General features: G+C 43.2%; 4 protein-coding genes across 4 annotated transcripts; 1 reads left to right on the plus strand and 3 right to left on the minus strand.

Annotated features, from left to right (window-relative positions):
* Positions 1-586: 586 nt before the first annotated feature.
* Positions 587-3,468, minus strand: traf3ip2a (TRAF3 interacting protein 2a; the record flags this gene model as incomplete). Its single annotated transcript, XM_079572568.1, has 8 exons — positions 587-856; positions 930-1,004; positions 1,781-1,885; positions 2,115-2,183; positions 2,261-2,349; positions 2,716-2,864; positions 2,977-3,034; positions 3,252-3,468. The coding sequence occupies 8 exons, from the start codon at positions 3,466-3,468 to the stop codon at positions 710-712; spliced, it is 909 nt and encodes a 302-aa protein (XP_079428694.1). The 3' UTR covers positions 587-709.
* A 1,830-nt stretch (positions 3,469-5,298) lies between these two features.
* LOC306974672 (putative G-protein coupled receptor 139) lies at positions 5,299-6,629 on the minus strand. The gene is made up of 2 exons (XM_079572047.1): positions 6,513-6,629; positions 5,299-6,368 (listed from the first exon to the last, which is right to left on the minus strand). Exons 1-2 carry the CDS (start codon positions 6,589-6,591, stop codon positions 5,362-5,364), a joined length of 1,086 nt encoding a protein of 361 aa, XP_079428173.1. The 5' UTR covers positions 6,592-6,629; the 3' UTR covers positions 5,299-5,361.
* Positions 6,630-8,086: 1,457 nt separating this feature from the next.
* On the plus strand, positions 8,087-10,591 carry ccn6 (cellular communication network factor 6; the record flags this gene model as incomplete). The annotated part of the gene is made up of 5 exons (XM_079572171.1): positions 8,087-8,131; positions 8,678-8,951; positions 9,201-9,437; positions 9,849-10,042; positions 10,257-10,591. 5 exons carry the CDS (start codon positions 8,087-8,089, stop codon positions 10,536-10,538), a joined length of 1,032 nt encoding a protein of 343 aa, XP_079428297.1. The 3' UTR covers positions 10,539-10,591.
* A 175-nt stretch (positions 10,592-10,766) lies between these two features.
* Positions 10,767-16,888, minus strand: tube1 (tubulin, epsilon 1). The gene is made up of 12 exons (XM_079572226.1): positions 16,788-16,888; positions 16,554-16,627; positions 16,222-16,274; positions 16,094-16,145; positions 15,827-15,942; positions 14,077-14,198; positions 13,785-13,972; positions 13,418-13,584; positions 13,104-13,244; positions 11,814-11,954; positions 11,558-11,732; positions 10,767-11,323 (listed from the first exon to the last, which is right to left on the minus strand). Exons 1-12 carry the CDS (start codon positions 16,810-16,812, stop codon positions 11,165-11,167), a joined length of 1,413 nt encoding a protein of 470 aa, XP_079428352.1. The 5' UTR covers positions 16,813-16,888; the 3' UTR covers positions 10,767-11,164.
* Positions 16,889-16,918: the final 30 nt, after the last annotated feature.

Genomic DNA, 16,918 nt, shown 5'->3' on the forward strand with positions numbered 1-16,918 from the left:
AATAGAAAACTTTTGAATTAATAATTGTGTACAATTTCAGCTAAAACTGCAGCTGAATGTGTTTTGGACCATAATTTCTGTATTTCTGATTAATTTATGCAGCAAAATTAGTCAAGCAACGTCGCAAATTTCCAAGAAATTTAGATTTAATGCCTGTTTGAATCGAATTTAATGCTTTTTAATAACATTTAAGGTCTTCATTTTGGCACAATTTATTTCATTTAATGACTTGCCCCACAGACACCCTGAGTTCATGACATTTCCCTCCATAAGGATTATTGTTTCTCACATTATGTTTTGATAGTCAATATTAAAAAGGATGAGGCACAAGAAAGACTGTGACATTTCGGTATCAACTCAGCCCTTCAGACACAAAAATAAACATACAATTTTGTAACAGATGGAGCCACAGTGCTGAGCAGAAAAAAATATGTATTTTGTGTAACTCTGGGTCTTGCTGCTGTTTTTATGTGTGATGAAGTGCTGAGGTGATGCCTGATGCCATGTTTTTATAGATTTTGGATGTGCCTATCCACTCTTTTTATGAATATTAAAAAGGGCCAAGTCCTCCTAAATAATTACTAGTTTTAACAGTTTGAAAATTAACTTTACTGTATTTACAGTTTAAAAATGTGTTGATTTGAGGTGAACATGTACACACCATTTGAGGTGGAAATACGCAATAAATGATCGATCAGAATGAGTGCACTCAGCATGGCTGCACGGACACGGTGAGCCCAGGTCCAGGTGGGGGGACAATGTAGCGCTCCATCCTGAAGAGTCGCAGTAGCAGGTCAGGACCGTCCTGAGGCCAACGGTACAGCTTGGTGCTTCGCAGCCAGTTGGGGACATGATTCTGCAAGTTGAACACAGGACACAGGACTGAGCCTTAGAGGGACGGCATCAGGAGAAAGTCCAGTCCAACCTACCGTGGAGGCTCCAGGGAACAGCACTGGCACGAGCCTAAAGTTTAGACAGCCCTGCTGGATGAACTCATTTTGAATCTGTTGAGATCATAGAACATAGAGAGCATTTTTAAAATCATGCACAAATGTGTAATAACATTTCACAACAGCAGATGGCGCTACTGACCCAGAGGTGGACATGTATTGCATTTAAGACCTTTTGTATTTATTCTTCTTTGAGGGATTTCATTGAATTATTATTTTTTTCAATTAGTCCTGCATAAGTCCACGTCTTAACATACAACTGATAATGCATCAGTCAGACTCATGCACTAACAACGTGTGTGTCATTGTGTTGTGGAGGTAATGCGCTCTAAACCTCTAGTCTAAACTGTCATGAAGGTCTGTTTAGCCCCTGACTTGTGTTATATATAGAGTAAGACAGTGTCTGACTTAAATAAAGCATAAATGGCTGCAGAAGTTTTTGCAACTGTGCTCCTGTTTGTGAAAGAAAAGAGTCATTGGCTATTTTTAAAGCTCCTCTTCCAAAATCTGCAAGTAATCTACAGACAACACTGGCAATATTTACATGCAGACAAAAATCTGATCCTGAGCTGATTTCTGGAGTTCTCATTTACTACTGTGCTGTATCCACTAGGCTACCAAGCACAAGAGGCCGATGCCACATGGAGGACTTTGACTCCAAGTCCAAGTAAGGAGGTGTAATCATTTTCAATTAGCTCGTCCTGGTTCTGCAGTTGAAAAAACGTTCAATAACAGCAGCACCAGACTCTATGTAGAACACATGAAGTAAGTCAGGCAGTTGATGAGGCTTGGAGACATATTATAATGTGAAGCAGAGCTGAAGCGCACACCTGTTTGTAGATGTACTTGGTGTGGAGGCAGTGCTCGTCAGGCCCGAGCCCATCCACGTCCACTTTATACTGAGGACTGATGACCACGATAATCAACACGGATTTCTGTCCAATCACATCACAGCATCAGTCCAGTTCAATATATTGTTATTACCACATTTAACTACTTTCTAATAGATTCCTCCAAGTGGCAGTTGTGGGGAACTGCTTACAGTTGATCACATCACAATTTTAGTACAGCAATCATCATGATCATGATTTTACCATTTAATGAAAATATGAGAACTGACAATACCCCATTCTGTGCCCTTCCAAACCATCTTCTCACACTCACATCGTTCAGGTAGCGGTCCATCCACTTGGTGGTGTCCATACTCCTGATGGGGCTGTCAAAGATGTCGATCTGAGAAACAGATACAGAACATTTGTTATGATACTTCGCTGTTTGTGTATGTATGTATGTATGTGCTGCTGACTGACCGCTGGCTGAAACCCATTAGCGAGAAGAAACTTAGTGAAGGGAATCATGTCTTTGGCCGTGTCAACAGAGTAAGTGATGAAAACATTTTCTGAAAGAAAAATACTTTTCATTAGTCAAAACTACTATAATACAGTACACCCATAGACTATCATTAGCAATAGTAAAGCGGCTCATAGACAATATTAAAGTAGAAGCACAGTATTAATAATATATTGAACATTAATACACACGATTTTGCTTGTATTTATACATCCAACAATAAAATAAACAATGGAAAAAACATATATATATTTATTTATCAGAACAGATCTTTAGAATCTTATGGAAGACTTTACAGACTTTGGTGTGAATCTAAAAGCTTGAACAAATTAGTCAGACTTAGGTCTGGACCTTACTGCAGACTTTCAAATGTAAAAACTCACAGGGATGGTCATGTGAGCTTGCTGGAACTTACTGCACTCCTCTGGAAGGGTTAAGGTTCTGATCTGACCGGGATCCACAGGACGAACAAATTGGACTTCTCTCATGACCTCTTCTGTGACCTGGGGAACCTGGGGCAACCGCTTTAGCTGTTCGTGTTGTGGTCTATTCTGTGGGACATGGCTGAGAGAACACAATTTTGTACATTTTGTTCACTGGTGTGTTCAGACCACTGAAAAGATTTTGTAAAGTAAGGTCAATAAATAAAAAATGTGAATGATGAAAGTAGACAAACCAGAGAGGGAAGTGCCGGGGGCCACGTGCCAGGTCAGGAAACTGATGCTGTTCATTACCTGAACACAGTGACATAACTTAATATATTATGTATGATTTATTGAATAAAACAGAGTGGCTAGCATCTGGCTTTTGGGTATTCACAATGACATTGTGAATGAGTGCAGAAAAAATTATGTAATGCAGCAGAGTAGGCCTTATAACGATCTTGAATAAGATTATTGAAGGTGTCCCCCACTGCATCTGGGGAAAACCCTGGTTCTGGTCGGGACTTACTGGCAGGTGGTCCATCAGGAGCACCCTGTCCCAGAGACCGATCTGACCTCAATGAGCTGGGGGCTTCAAGGCTCTGTGCCACCATAGAGGCATACCAATGCTCTTCTCTGGAACGGTGGACAGGCTCCTGTGGAAACTGTTCAGCCAGGTCCAAGCTCTCATCCGTCTCTACTGGTATACTGCGGACAGGCCGCAGTCCCCATTCAGGCCAGCTCATGGTACCAGTGACAAAACCTCCCCCACTCTGTGCAAGAGAGACAGAGCAGTTCAGACACAGTAAGTTAAGCTGAGGTTTGAGAAATTACATTTTTACCTAGTGATACAATTGAAATCACAATTCAACTAATAAGCTCTTGTGTTTCTGCTGAAAGGGCGAAAACATTTCATTGTAATAGTTTGAAACAAAAACTACAATTACACTTACAAAATAAATAAACAGCACATTAAAATCTGCTCAACAAATATACAAACAAACACACACATATGCATACTCTGCTAAGTAGCAGTGTTGGGCAAGTTACTTAACAAAAACTGTAATATATTATATATTAGTGATTACAGTTTTAAAAATGCAATATGTTTGTATTGCATATTCCTGTAACAAAAATGTAGCTGAGTTACACTACTTTGAGTTGCTTCTGAGTTACTTTTGGCAAAATATAAACTGAAAATAGTCATAAAGCCACCGAGCTAAAGTGTAGTCAGAGATTTCCTTTTCTTTCGCTTTCCCCCATTCTCTCGTTTGTTTTCATGATGTTAACTACTGACAGCAGATCTTATACACCAGTGTCCCACTTGATTTGCTAAGTTGCATTTTATTTGGGGGCATTTGAGTTTGCCATTTTTTGTTCATACATTTAAATGCTCTTGTAACTCAAGTTACTTGAAATGTAATGACTAATATATTCCCGTATCTTGCACAATAATATGTTGTATTCCTTAGTTACTGAAAGTAAGTTCTTTTATTATTAAATATTATTAAAGTTATTTTTGTAACTCGTTACTTTTGTAATACGTTACCCCCAACACTGCTAAGTAGACTTTGCAAACTGTTATTGCAACTGAAGTTATTGTTTTTAGCCTTGTTTAATCCTCGAGCTATGATTTTAGGTTCCATAAGAATTCAACTGTATCAAAAATAAAGGCTACAATACAGGACCTTTAAGCAAATAGAAACGCTTTAACTCTTTTTAAATATACTTTAGATGCTTGAAAATGCGCTAACGCCAGGTACAAACAGGCTAACTCTTATGGCTACAGTTTCGCTTTCCCTGGATCTTCACCGGGACTGTGTCAGCCAGACTAGCGCCTATATTTTGTCTTGATCTAGCTAAAACATTGGAAGAGATCACAAAATACTCATTTACCGTGAAAACGGTGCACAACACACAAAAAGGAACCACTTCCCTGCGCACCTGGCCAGCTGTGGTCAGGTGCGCACAGCAACACTAAAAACAAAAGCGGAGACACGTCGTCTGCGTAAGGTTTAGCGGTTAAAACAATGTCCCGGGCAGACGCTACTCTTGTACATTCACTTGTATGTTTATTTTCATAGCCTAAACAGACTTTGACTTACCTTTTGTTTTTGCTCTGGAAGACACAGCCCAAACGTGTTGTGAGGCAAACAGGAAATGTCACGAAATCCCGCAGCCGCTCCAACTGTGCCACAAGGAAGCGCAAGTCTCATGTGCAAATAAGGCGAACTTGTGCCACTCAAAGAAAATCTTCCCGGTTTTCTTTAGTATTTTCTTTAGTATTTTCGAGGTCCAACATAATTTTTTTTTTATTTGAAAAAAAGTTAAGTCAGATGATTGCAACAGGTTTCGGAGTGTATGTGAAACACCTGAGTTTTTGCTGATCCTTTTATAAGGGTTTACTATTTCTCTAAATAATAATAATACAAAAAACATCAGTGCTTATAAAAAACACCATTTTATTTAGCCTTATCAATAGTATAACATTGCTTTAGGTTATAATTGTACTTTTGCTCCATCCGGAGGTGGTAGAATGGTATAATAGACATTATATGGACTGAACAATGGACAGTACAACATTGTAATTATTGAGAAAAAGACTAGACAATTTTACAAAGAATGTAGGAAGAAGAGGTTCAGTCTGTGAGTTTTCGATTAGTTAACACCACACTGCCTGGAGGACCATTAGGCGGTGCCCTGCGCTCTGCCACAGAGAACACCTTCATGGTACTGTAGGTGGGCATAGAGGCCTGGCGTCGGGCTTTGGCTGTGCACGTCAGTGCACTCACCATCTCTCTGCGGAAGCGCCGGCTCACCATGCAGTACAGCAGGAAGTTGGTGGTGGAGTTAAGGTTTTGGAGCATGTTGGCCAAGTCCCCGGCCACGTTGATGGGGATGCTGTAGTCATTGCGATCAAAGTCCTCTTTATTGTACATGGTTCTGAGGATACTATATGTGACAAACCGAGGCAGACTTAGTACCACAAAGGCCACAGACACAGTGCCCAGCAGAAGCAGGGTCCTGCGAAGAACACCTCGACTGCGGCCCTGCATCACTCGTCGCTCCTCTTTGGTGAAGAGGTTGCTGGCTCGGGAAAGGTGGTACCCAATCAGGTAGTTGAAAATGATAACCAGCACAATGGGCACCCCTCCAGACAGAAAGGTGGTTATCCATACGATCACCGTGCTGTAGGTGGCGTCCCGGTAGTGGCATCTGGGCAGCGAAACATTCTTGCCATTTGCTGTGAAGTTCACAGTGGACACAAAATTAATCCACCCAAGAGGCACAGAGACAAGATGGGACGCCAGCACAATGCCCACGCACATCAGCTTAGTGAGGCCCGCCTTGGAGAAGTGCTGTTTAGCTTGGGTGCTGCGGAGGACCAGGTAACGCTCGATGGTAAACACCACCACGATCCACGAGGAGCTGTAGAGTGAACCGTACTGCAGGAAGCCCAAGATGCCACACCAGGGGTGAGAGTGCCAGAAGGGCTGCAGCACCCAGAACGTCAGCGTCAGGTCGATGAGGATGACCCACACCAGGTAGAAAGTGTCTACAATAGCCAAGCAGCTCAAGTACACCATTGCCGACTCAGACATCCCACACTTATGAAAGCAGATCATATAGAACGTGAAGAGATTGGCTACAAGAAAAAACAAACAAATGTGATATGAAGGTCTGACTCATTAAAACAACTAGAGTAGTTTTTTTGTGTGAGTTATACATAAGGTGGGCAACAGTGGGCCTGGTGATCAGCATCAGTAGAAAACTCAGAGAAAAGACTGACCTGGGATTCCCAGACAGCACAGTAGGGGGTAGTAGACCTTCTGCACCGACACCAACACAAACGCAATCGAGCCAGACATCTTCACTCAGCCCCACAGCTCACAACATTAGGGCATCAAACCATCTATGGAACAGTTTGAGAAACATGTTCAGATTTCCACTTGGAAACGCTGAGTACAAAATAAACAAATTAAATAATTGTCAACTAGTTTACTTTAAGTGAATGATACTAACAACAATAATAACATCAAAAATACCTTGAGCAATTGAAGAAAATTCTAATTTGCTGCTCCAGAATATGAAGGTCCTACGTTCTGCAGGAGCTGGACACTGTGCCTGCTCTCCACTGAGTTCAGTGATAAGGACCAGGTCACATGATCGTAGTGATCAGCTTCAACAACTCCTACTTACTGCAGAGCAAAGGAAAGGGTTTCCACTTCTCTATCCATCATATTGTGCACGTGTTACATTTAGAATCCTCAGATAAACATTTTAATCGGGATAAAAGTAACCAGAGCAGGTATAGAATTCAGATCCACTCATCTGAAGATTAGCAGTTTGATCCCAGTCCTGGCCACTGCATACTGTTGTTGTTTCCTTGGACACGACACTTGGCATAACTCTGTCCCATCTCTGTCTTAAGTAAATTTTTTAAAACAAAATGTGTTGTTATCTGTTATGTTATCTGTGCTGCTTACTGCCACATAATAAGATGAGTGACCGGTGATAACAAGAAAGATATTATTAGTGTGAAACAGTAAGCCGATAAAAAGGCATGGACCAGACTGGGCCACCAAACCAGTGCAGGCACTGAGGTGAGGGCTCTGAGGCCCCGGGCTGCAGTTAATGGGGCTCTTTATGATGATGACACTCATTTGTGTTGTACCTTAGCTCAGGACTGCACTCCTCACAATACACTTGCATGGAGGAAGCGCATATGTTTGCTGCCCATTGATTTGTCCGGTGGAGGGTGCACTTTCCACGCAGGACGACACTGATAAGAGCTTGCTGTTTGCATGGGGTAGTAAAAGAGAGATAAGAAGTGCGGGAGTGTGCGGGCTTTCCACAACCCATCACAGTCCATCTGGGCTCATAAAAAGTGTCAATACACATGGAGACACCTGAAATGTTACCCATAGAGGAAATAGGAGTGGGACACTGAGGGGAGAGGAGGGGGATACACAGGGATGTGGGAGACGGTGTGGGTCACTGATGGAGGAGTGAGGCATTGAGGGGAGAGGAGTAGGATACTGAGGGGGAGGCATTGGACACTGAGGGAGGAGTGGGATTTTAAGGGGGGAGAGAGGAATATTAATGGGGGAGAGTGGGACACTGAGGTAGGAGTGTGGCATTGAAGGGAAGGAGTGGGTCACTGAGGGAGAGGGGAGCAGAGGGGGGAGCGAAGGAGGAATGGGATGGGTGCGTCTCTACACAAATATTTCCCTTCTACATGAGGGTGTTTGTGGAGAACACAGAGTGTGCTTTGTGCCCCTCAGCGGCTCTGTCCTGACCCCGCCCCTGGCCCCTCATCCTGAGACCCTCTCCTGGAACTCCACAGACCACCTCACATCAGAGATGCTGCTGCATTTCTCTGCGTTGCTCCTCATCCTCACACAACAGGTAAGAAAACTCTTTGTGTAGCTGTGATTTTACTTCAATGATATACAAATGTATGAAGAAATGCAGAGTCAAACATTCAACTACTATGTAAAAACTATAGACTTTTGGTTCAGTTTGATGTTTCCCAATGTGAGAGCTCATGAAGGCTTAAATCAATGGCCCTGCTGTTTTCACACCATCCCAACAGCTCACTCTCTAAAGCTGGCGCACAGGCTCCAGATTTTTGGCATAGCCTCACTGACCTCCAACACAGTATGTAGTTCTGGCTTTATGGAGAATTTGGCTTATGCTGCAAGTCTCTTTTTAAAGTAATTAAACCACTTCCTTTTCTGAAGACATGAAGTGTACGATAACAGTTCCAGAGGCTTCAATAGGTCAAAGCTTCGTTTGTTACCACCTAATGCCCTTCGGTAAATGTAACATGAATACATTTGATCCATCATCAATCATTTTAGAGTCAGTATCTGTACTTTCAAAGATTTGTATACTTTTCATATGGATGATCAACAGTATGTTTTAACATAAGAGTGCCTGTGTCTTGCTCAGGGTTTCAGTAGAACCACCAACAATGCCCCATACGTGTCTGGTCGGGGCGATCGGGTGGAGCGGCGTCAGTTCTGCCAGTGGCCCTGTAAATGTGCCCCGCGACCGCAGTGCGCCCCGGGTGTCAGCTCGGTGCTGGATGGATGTGGCTGCTGTAAGAGCTGCGCTCGACAGATTGGAGATAGTTGTAACGAGAGGGACGTATGCGACCCCCACAAGGGCATGTACTGTGACTTCTCCAGGGACAAGCCCAAATATGAAGTTGGCGTGTGCGCTTGTGAGTATTACAAAGGCCAACATGTGTAACATGAGTCAACAGCAACTGAACTGAATGTTTTGTAATTGTAACTTGAACCTAGCCTGAAACGACCAATGTCATTGCTAATACTTCAAGGTCAATAGTCGATAATCTTTGTGCAAATATCAGCCTGATAGATCGGCCATAACAACATCAATCTAGAGTGGGTTGTCTGGCAGTAAAAAGTACACTGACTACTCACTGCACAAACACGTTTTGCTCTGTCAGATTTGATGGCTGTGGGCTGTGACCTAAATGGGGCTCACTATGAGAACGGAGAGGCCTTCCAGCCTAGCCCTCTCTACAAGTGCACCTGCATCGGTGGTGCCATCGGCTGCACCCCTGCCTTCATCCAGAAGCCTGCTGCTCTTTTAGGCCCTGCATCTTTGATGGCCATCGTCCCTGCAGGCCTTCGAAATGGCCCCAGCTCTGCAAAGCACAAGCAGGACACCACCTACATGTCAGGTGAGTGCGAGCGTTAAAACCACCATAATACACTGCAGGCTTTTATAATTATTTAAGCATAATAAAGTGGGATAAACAGTCAGGCAGTTGTTAAACATATGAAACACTAAGCCATGCATGTATTCTGACCTTGTCAGAACCAGCATTACCCTCCACAGCAACTGCAGCACTTGTCTGAACTTTCCACAACATCCCACATGAGCTGTAGTTTTGGAAATGCTCTCACTCGGTGGTTGAGCAATCGCAGTTAGGCCCTTGTCAAACTTGTTCAAATTCTAAAGATTCCATCACTCATGACTAAAAAGGATTGTGTGTCGTCGATGGGTTTATTCAGGAAGAATACATTTGGTTATGAGAGTCCTGTGTAGATGCTAGGGTGATGACACCTGGCTTTAACTGTAACACTGAAAGCTTACAGGGATCCTCCTTTAGTCTGGAAGAAGAACTGCCTGGTCCAGACCACTCCCTGGAGCCCTTGTTCCAAGAGCTGTGGCTTGGGTATCTCTGTGAGGGTGCACAACAACAACAGCAAGTGCGAGATGAGGAAGGAGCGGCGGCTGTGCCTGCTTCGGCCCTGCGATAAGAGCCTGCTCAAAAGCACAAAGGTAAAATAACAAGGATCTCCTGGCAGAAATACGTTTAGGTCCAGGATACTTAGTGTGACTGCTTTACATATTAGTCATGTGATGAGAACAGTTCATGAACAGATTATGATTCCTGCCGCCAATAAACAAACATTGAGTGAAATGGGGATTGTAAATGCTATGTGTGAAAACTTGAGCTGGCTAAATATTAAGTCAATATTTTTGTTCTGGGCAGGTGCCAAAGGGAAAGACATGTCGGCCCAAATTCCAGGCAAAAAAGGCAGAGAAGCTGACACTGTCTGGTTGCACAAGCACCAAGAAGTTGCGGCCCATGTACTGCGGTGTGTGTACAGACAAGCGCTGCTGTGTGCCCAACAAGTCGCGCATGGTTCCAGTCAGCTTTGTGTGCAAGGACGGCTCCAGCACACGGTGGAAGATGCAGTGGATCACGTCATGTGTGTGCCATAAGAAGTGCAGCGAGCCGGGGGACATGTTCTCTGAGCTGCACTTGCTCTGAAAACTGTGAACCCAACTGATGCTTACAACGAGAAGATACTATCCAAAGGCTCTTCACGGATGGCTTAGCACAGAGAGAGTACTCTATGTGTAATATATAACTCTCCAAATGTGGCTTGATGTACAATGTATAAAGTGTATAAAGATTCATGTGTCATTGACTAACCTTCATGCAAAAAACAGACTTCATCATTACAATATTTATTAAAAATGATAGACAAAACCATCTGCAATTTTATATTTTGGTGTTTCCAGTTACTGTAGCCCCCCCCAGAGCTGCCATCTGGCCCCATCAGTTAAGCAAGCCACCACTTCCATCCTTTACCTTTATGAAAAGTAATTTGCTCTCTGCCTTTGGTCATAAATGGTCTTACATGATAAGCTCAACAAAAACGATGAACCAAAGTGATAAGCCTAGGTTACATTTAATCAAATGAAGCTTAAGCAAAAGAGGACACTATTGTCTGTCAACATTTTGGGCAACTGTACTTGAGAACCACTGAAATACAGGGACAGCCCAGAGGAAGACCAAAGAGAAGAGTTATGAATGTAGGCAAAAGGACAGTTAAGGTACAGAAAAGGCACAAAGAAAGAAGAGGGAACATACACTAAACGGCAGAGGGAGGGTCACGTGGCAATACCGAGCCGGGGAACGTTGTGTACGACTTGGTCTTTAGTAGAGTCCAGCTGCTGGTACTCAGCGATGAGTGAGCCAAGAGAAGACACGGCCTCTGAGAAAGTGCTCTGCTCCAGCCCCTCCACGTGCAGGTAGTGATGAAGATGCGCCTGGAAAACAATGAGGAGACAGACCGGACTGTTGATTTCCTTAGCAACTTGTTGTTTTCTCTAAAGTTGAATTTGTAAAAGCACCGACTAAGTACTACATGTTAGCTGAAAATCTCACCTAAAATCCACCAAAATACAAAAATTTACATATAAATTGATAAAAACTTCTTGTGGTGTTCCTCACATTGAGTCCAGCAAAGACGTCTCGACTTAGAAGCAACAGAGGGGCATTACCTTCTTCCTGTAGAGCTTCATGAAGCGGTCTCTGAGTCGGCTGAAAGTGCCTCGTAAGCACGTGTTGTTGGCCAGAGCCAGCAGGGAGCGGGTTTGTCCGACTGGGGGCACGGCACACAGTCCCGCCTTCCAGCCATCCTGGTTCCACCAAACGAAAGGCAATGTGGGCCTCAATCTGTGGGATCAAGGCGGACAGAAAACAAGGATGTTCAGGATGTCCTGGCTGTGCCGTGGCCGTGTTGGTGACCTCTCTGACCTCTGGATGTTCCGCTGCAGGTCGGACACCGCCACGTCTCCACGCAGCAGGAGGGCACAGGCCAGGTACAAGCTGCGTCTGGGATCAGCGTCGATCAGCTGCTGCTCTTTACTGAAGGCATCACTGAACATCTGGTCCAGCCTGTGACACAAAGCAAAGATATGTCAAACATACATTTTCTCAGGGACTTTAAATTTGCGCTGGCTTTTAATACAAGTTGAGTGGCGTCTTCTTTTCTCTTTGTATCTATTGTTGTAAATGTATTTCTAGCTTTTACATTACAATACTAATCTATATTTTCACTATTCCTATATTATTGAAACCTATTTTTTGTAAATGTGCTGCTTTCATGCGAGTAAAAACAGAAACAGTATAATAGGCCGTGTTTGTTTGGTAATATTTGATCAAACCGTACAGTGCCCGACTGTAGAAGTGCAGTAGCAGCACAGTGGGGTATGAGGTCTGACTGGGACCCACAGGTGAATGCAAGCGTTGTGTGCGAGCGGGTGGAGCTGCAGAGTACACACAGCACAGTGTGGGCCTTTCACGGATAAGGGGCATGGCTACCCTCACATCATCCGCCAGACCAGTCTTATTTCTTTCATGTTAATACCATAACATTTTGTGCTCACGAAATCCAGAAAAACTGAGTGAAAATCTGTCCTGCACAAGTCCACAATGGTCATTTCTGATTTAATTGAATGTAAAATGCCCATTGATGGTAAAATCTGTGTACTGAACATTTTTCCCAAATTGCTTCAAATGCAATACAAAGAAAAGGAAACCAGGCACAGGGGAAATTTTATTATTATTTATTTTATTGACCTTTGTTTAACCAGGATAGTCCCACTGAGATTAAGAATCTCTTTTTCAGGGGAGTCCTGGCCCCAGAGGGGAATCTATTGTACATGTTTTTAGTGGTAGGGGAAACCGGAGTCCCAGAGGAAACCTACGCAGACACGGGGAGAACATGCAAACTCCACACAGAAAGGCCCCATCCAGAAATATGTTATTGCTTTAAAAAGGAAGGACACAGAGAGGCCTGGGGTGAAACTAATGTCAAGTAACTTTGGCAATGGAGAAACAGAAATATGTGGCCAAAGGAAAACTCGAGGACTTTGAAGACCTTTGCCCTTTTGTTATAATCGAGTTAAGGGTGGGTTTTAGGGTGAGTGTGTTTTACGCACATTTTGCCTTTAAATTGAAAATTCCAATAAATATAATTGTGAAAAAAGGGGTAAATCATGAATACTAATGAAACTTAATGTTTGTGTGGTGGGATGTGCAGACCTTCTGGGAGGCATGCCAACATCTGCCAGGCTGTACAGCGGCGTGAGACTGGGGATTAGATAATGCAGTCGAGGGAAGGGCACCAGGTTCATTGGAATCTCATTGAGATCCATGTTGAGAGAGCCCTGGAAACGTGCAGAGCTGAAAAAGCATACAGACCGTGAGCTGTATAATGTCTAGGAAGCATCATAATCCTTTTAATCCTTTTACTACTGACAAAGAGATTTATGCCAAAAAAATAAAGTTACAATGTTGTTATTTGTCTAGAGTATCTCTTCCTTGAATATTATTCCTGTGAGATGACTAATCCTGACCTGGTCATGTGAAGTAGAAGGTTTGCCACAATGTTATTCATGGCGTCAAAAGGCTTCTCGGCCGCAGACAGCCCTCCGTGGCCTGAAATAACGGAGCCGTCCGTTCTCACCGCAGACCCTGCTTTCCCACTGTAGCACCTGATTCTGTTCACCATGTCCACCAGAGACTAGCAGAAGACAATGGGCAGAGAGAGGTGGGCTGTTGATATGAGGGATGCACATTCTAGATTCATGCCTTAAATGACAATTAAAACCACTTAACTAGTTAATAGGGGACATAACAGTTTCCAAATCATAAATACAGTATACTGTACATGTTTTTTTCCGAACAACGTTCATTAATACAGCTTTCTCGTGTAGCCCCTACCTGGTTCTCCACGGGCAGGACACAGTCAGCATGTTCGCTCAGCTCCTTCATGGCCAGGACACTGTTGTAGGGAGAGGTGACCACATCATCCTCCTCAGAGGGATAAACAGACGTGACTATTCGGCACACTTCAGGGAACTCGTCCTCCAGAAGGCCCAAGACCCTGGTGCCGAGGCCTGAGCCTGTTCCTGAAAGAACACTCTTACTCTTACACCAAAAGAGTCCTTTCAATTCATACATTCACACTCAGTATTATCATAATAAAGAATGCAGGCTGTTTCTTAACACTTGCCTCCACCCATTGAATGGATGAGAAAGAAGCACTGCAGACAGTCGCAGTCCTCAGCCGCCTTTCGAAGCTTCTCTACGATCTGTTCCCTGTATGCAGAACCATACGTCATGTACCCCACTGCCCTGCACAGACAGACAAACCACTGATAAAAACAAAACAGGCATTTTGAATACAAGGTAATATTAAGGATGCAACAATTCTTATTCATCATCATGTTGAATAGTTCATTACGCTCTCTTCAAATAAATATAAATAAATAAATATGCATGTATTTTCACACAGTACGGAATATATAATTTTTTGTTATTTTTATTATATTATTAGCAAAAAATAAGTATTTTGGCCAGCTACTGTATGTAGGGTTTGTAGTCAGAAAAAGAAATTGGAGTACTATGGTTTTGTTGTGGTCTATCGATGGTTTTTAAAGTTCTTAGAGATCAAAACACTAGGTAACACTTGCTTGGAAGCCTAGTAGCCGGTTAAAGTTCCTGCACTGTCTGAAACAGTGATTGCTTAAGGCCTATTCATACTCCACAAGATGCGAGAACTTTGTTCTCGCACCCAGAGCTGCGAGAACAAAATGACGTCATTTTATTCTCGCAGCTCCTGTTCGGCAGGTCTGGCTGACGCATCAGCTCAGCAGAACTTTGTTCGGCAGGGCTGCGAGAACTCTGGCTGTGATTGGCTGGATGTTTAGTGGGCGGGGTTATTTTAGCGGAAGCGGGAAGCGAGAATCCAATGTTTACGTCCTAACACCGGTGCGGAAAACGGAGACAACATGGATAGTTTTGCGGCACCGCTCGCAGCAGTAAAACACTTCGCTGAAGGATTACAAGGACACGCAAACGGCAACAAAGTCCTGGGGAGAAACACGCGGACGTTTTGGGCGAGGACGAAGAGGAAACAGAAGAGCCTGGCGCTGCCTGCGTGAAAGAGGCGAGTGATAAAGAAAAAGAAAAAAGTGGTTCAGGCTCGTGGACAGAGGAATACCAAGCTTGTACATCATAGACCCTTCATCAAACACCGGGAAACATCACCAACATGTTCAGTGAAGGTTCTTGGATGGACAAAACCTGTACTGAGCTACACGGACGTGAAACTATTAGATATTATACGACTTGTTCTTCTCCTCTTCTCCGTTTCATTCATACCGTGTTGGCTTGGCGGTTTTATTGTGATTGCACAACATCACTTTTGAATGAAATAAATAAAATGAAATGAAATGAAACAACATGGTTTTACCGAGTGACACGTTTTCTAACATAATAAACCAGCGTGAGATGTGGCTAAACATGAAGTCAATCTTCAAAATGTTAATCCACTGTCAATGATCGTGACTGATACATTTTATAATAGTTTGAAGTCAAATGGCTTGTTTTATTTCGGTCATTCCTTGTTTGTTTTGGCTGCGGAAAAGGGGGCGTGGCAGTTCGGCAGCAACACGTCTTGTGGAGTATGAAATGTCAGAGCCCAGACGAACTTTGTTCTTGTTCTTTTTGCCTCAAGAACAAGAACAAAGTTCTCGCGTCTTGTGGAGTATGCAGAGGCCTTTAAGTTGAACAAGTTCATCAGAAAGAACTAACTTAGAAAGACGATTTTGCTGTTCGATGAGTCTGTGTTTCTGACTCAGCCAAAGAGTGCATCAACCCCTATGAGATCAGGATTTCAAAGTTTTTTGGGTCATCAGAATGAAAGAAAGAGTGTAGATGAGGCTGTCTCTAGGAGCTGAATGATTGGAAAGCGTCTTCACCAGTTGTTGCCAGAGCCGGACACATCGGTGAGGAGCTGCTTACTGTCGAACACCTCTCTGAGTGGCCCCTGGAGGATCTGATTGACCACCCCTTCCTCCATATCCACCAACACTGCCTGGACAGAGCACACCGGCAAGTTTTATACGTTCTAATAAAATGATGAATCAAAACATTATTAATTTAACATTTTAACAGATTTCAGAAAACAAATACAGAAAGTCCAAAAGCTGTGGTAGTAGACTATGGTAAAACTGGGGACGACTTACCCTGGCCTTCAGCTGGTGGATCCTCCCACCGACACTTGCACCACAACTCTGCCTGAAGACATTACAGACATGGTTCAAGATGGAGATAAAAGGAGTAGAACTCCAGGGGGGAAAAATTGGCTATTTACCTGGAATCCACATTGCGGAAAAAACTGCCAAGAGCCTCATCATAAAGTCCTTTCTTTACCGAAACAAAACAAAGTTTAGTTAAATACAGATGTAGTATCTTATTGGACATATAACAACTATGTGTGATTCTCATCTGGTGATGAGAGGGGCCATAGTAACTACCAAGAATTTTGCAACCAACACTATTGTAAAAACATAGTTATAGTAGAAACTACACTGCAATGATGTGAACTTATACTCGTGTTGTCTTGTCCTATGATGTCATTATAAAAAATAATATTAAAGGTCTGCTTTAAATGGAGTTTAGTTGTAAAACCAAGAATAAGCTTACTTTATTGACATGAGCATGTTCTCTCAGTGCCAGGTCCCAGAACCTGCAGCCGACCTGGTTTCCACACTGTCCAACTGCAACAGACCTCACTTCAGACACAGGAACTGCTTTTTATTCATTCAGTGAAGGCAGGCAGTTCACACGCACTGTAGCTCAACAGCCTGAACTCTCCACAGCAGCAGCGCTACATCATTGTGAACACAGAGAAAAAGCACGAGAGATAAGTTCACTCACCCTGGACCACGATTGACTGCGTCATGTCAGCGAAACCGTGGTCAAACTTTAACACTTGATTCGAACATGTTTTACAATTATTTCAACAATTAACATGTTGAGTACGTTATTATAATAGATCCATGGTTGAG

This window comes from Gobius niger (assembly GCF_951799975.1).
Source record: "Gobius niger genome assembly, chromosome: 15".
NCBI lineage: Eukaryota > Metazoa > Chordata > Actinopteri > Gobiiformes > Gobiidae > Gobius > Gobius niger.

What these genes read in the sequence shown, in the direction of transcription:
- tube1 (XM_079572226.1), bottom strand. Translation starts at nt 16,812, where the DNA reads ATGACGCAGTCAATCGTGGTCCAGG. An exon ending in GCAGTCAATCGTGGTCCAGG is followed by an intron (nt 16,628 to 16,787) that starts GTGAGTGAACTT and finishes GGTCTGTTGCAG; the next exon opens with TTGGACAGTGTGGAAACCAG. An exon ending in CATCCATTCAATGGGTGGAG is followed by an intron (nt 13,973 to 14,076) that starts GCAAGTGTTAAG and finishes GTGTTCTTTCAG; the next exon opens with GAACAGGCTCAGGCCTCGGC.
- LOC306974672 (XM_079572047.1), bottom strand. Translation starts at nt 6,591, where the DNA reads ATGTCTGGCTCGATTGCGTTTGTGTTGGTGTCGGTGCAGAAGGTCTAC. An exon ending in GTGCTGTCTGGGAATCCCAG is followed by an intron (nt 6,369 to 6,512) that starts GTCAGTCTTTTC and finishes TTTTTCTTGTAG; the next exon opens with CCAATCTCTTCACGTTCTAT.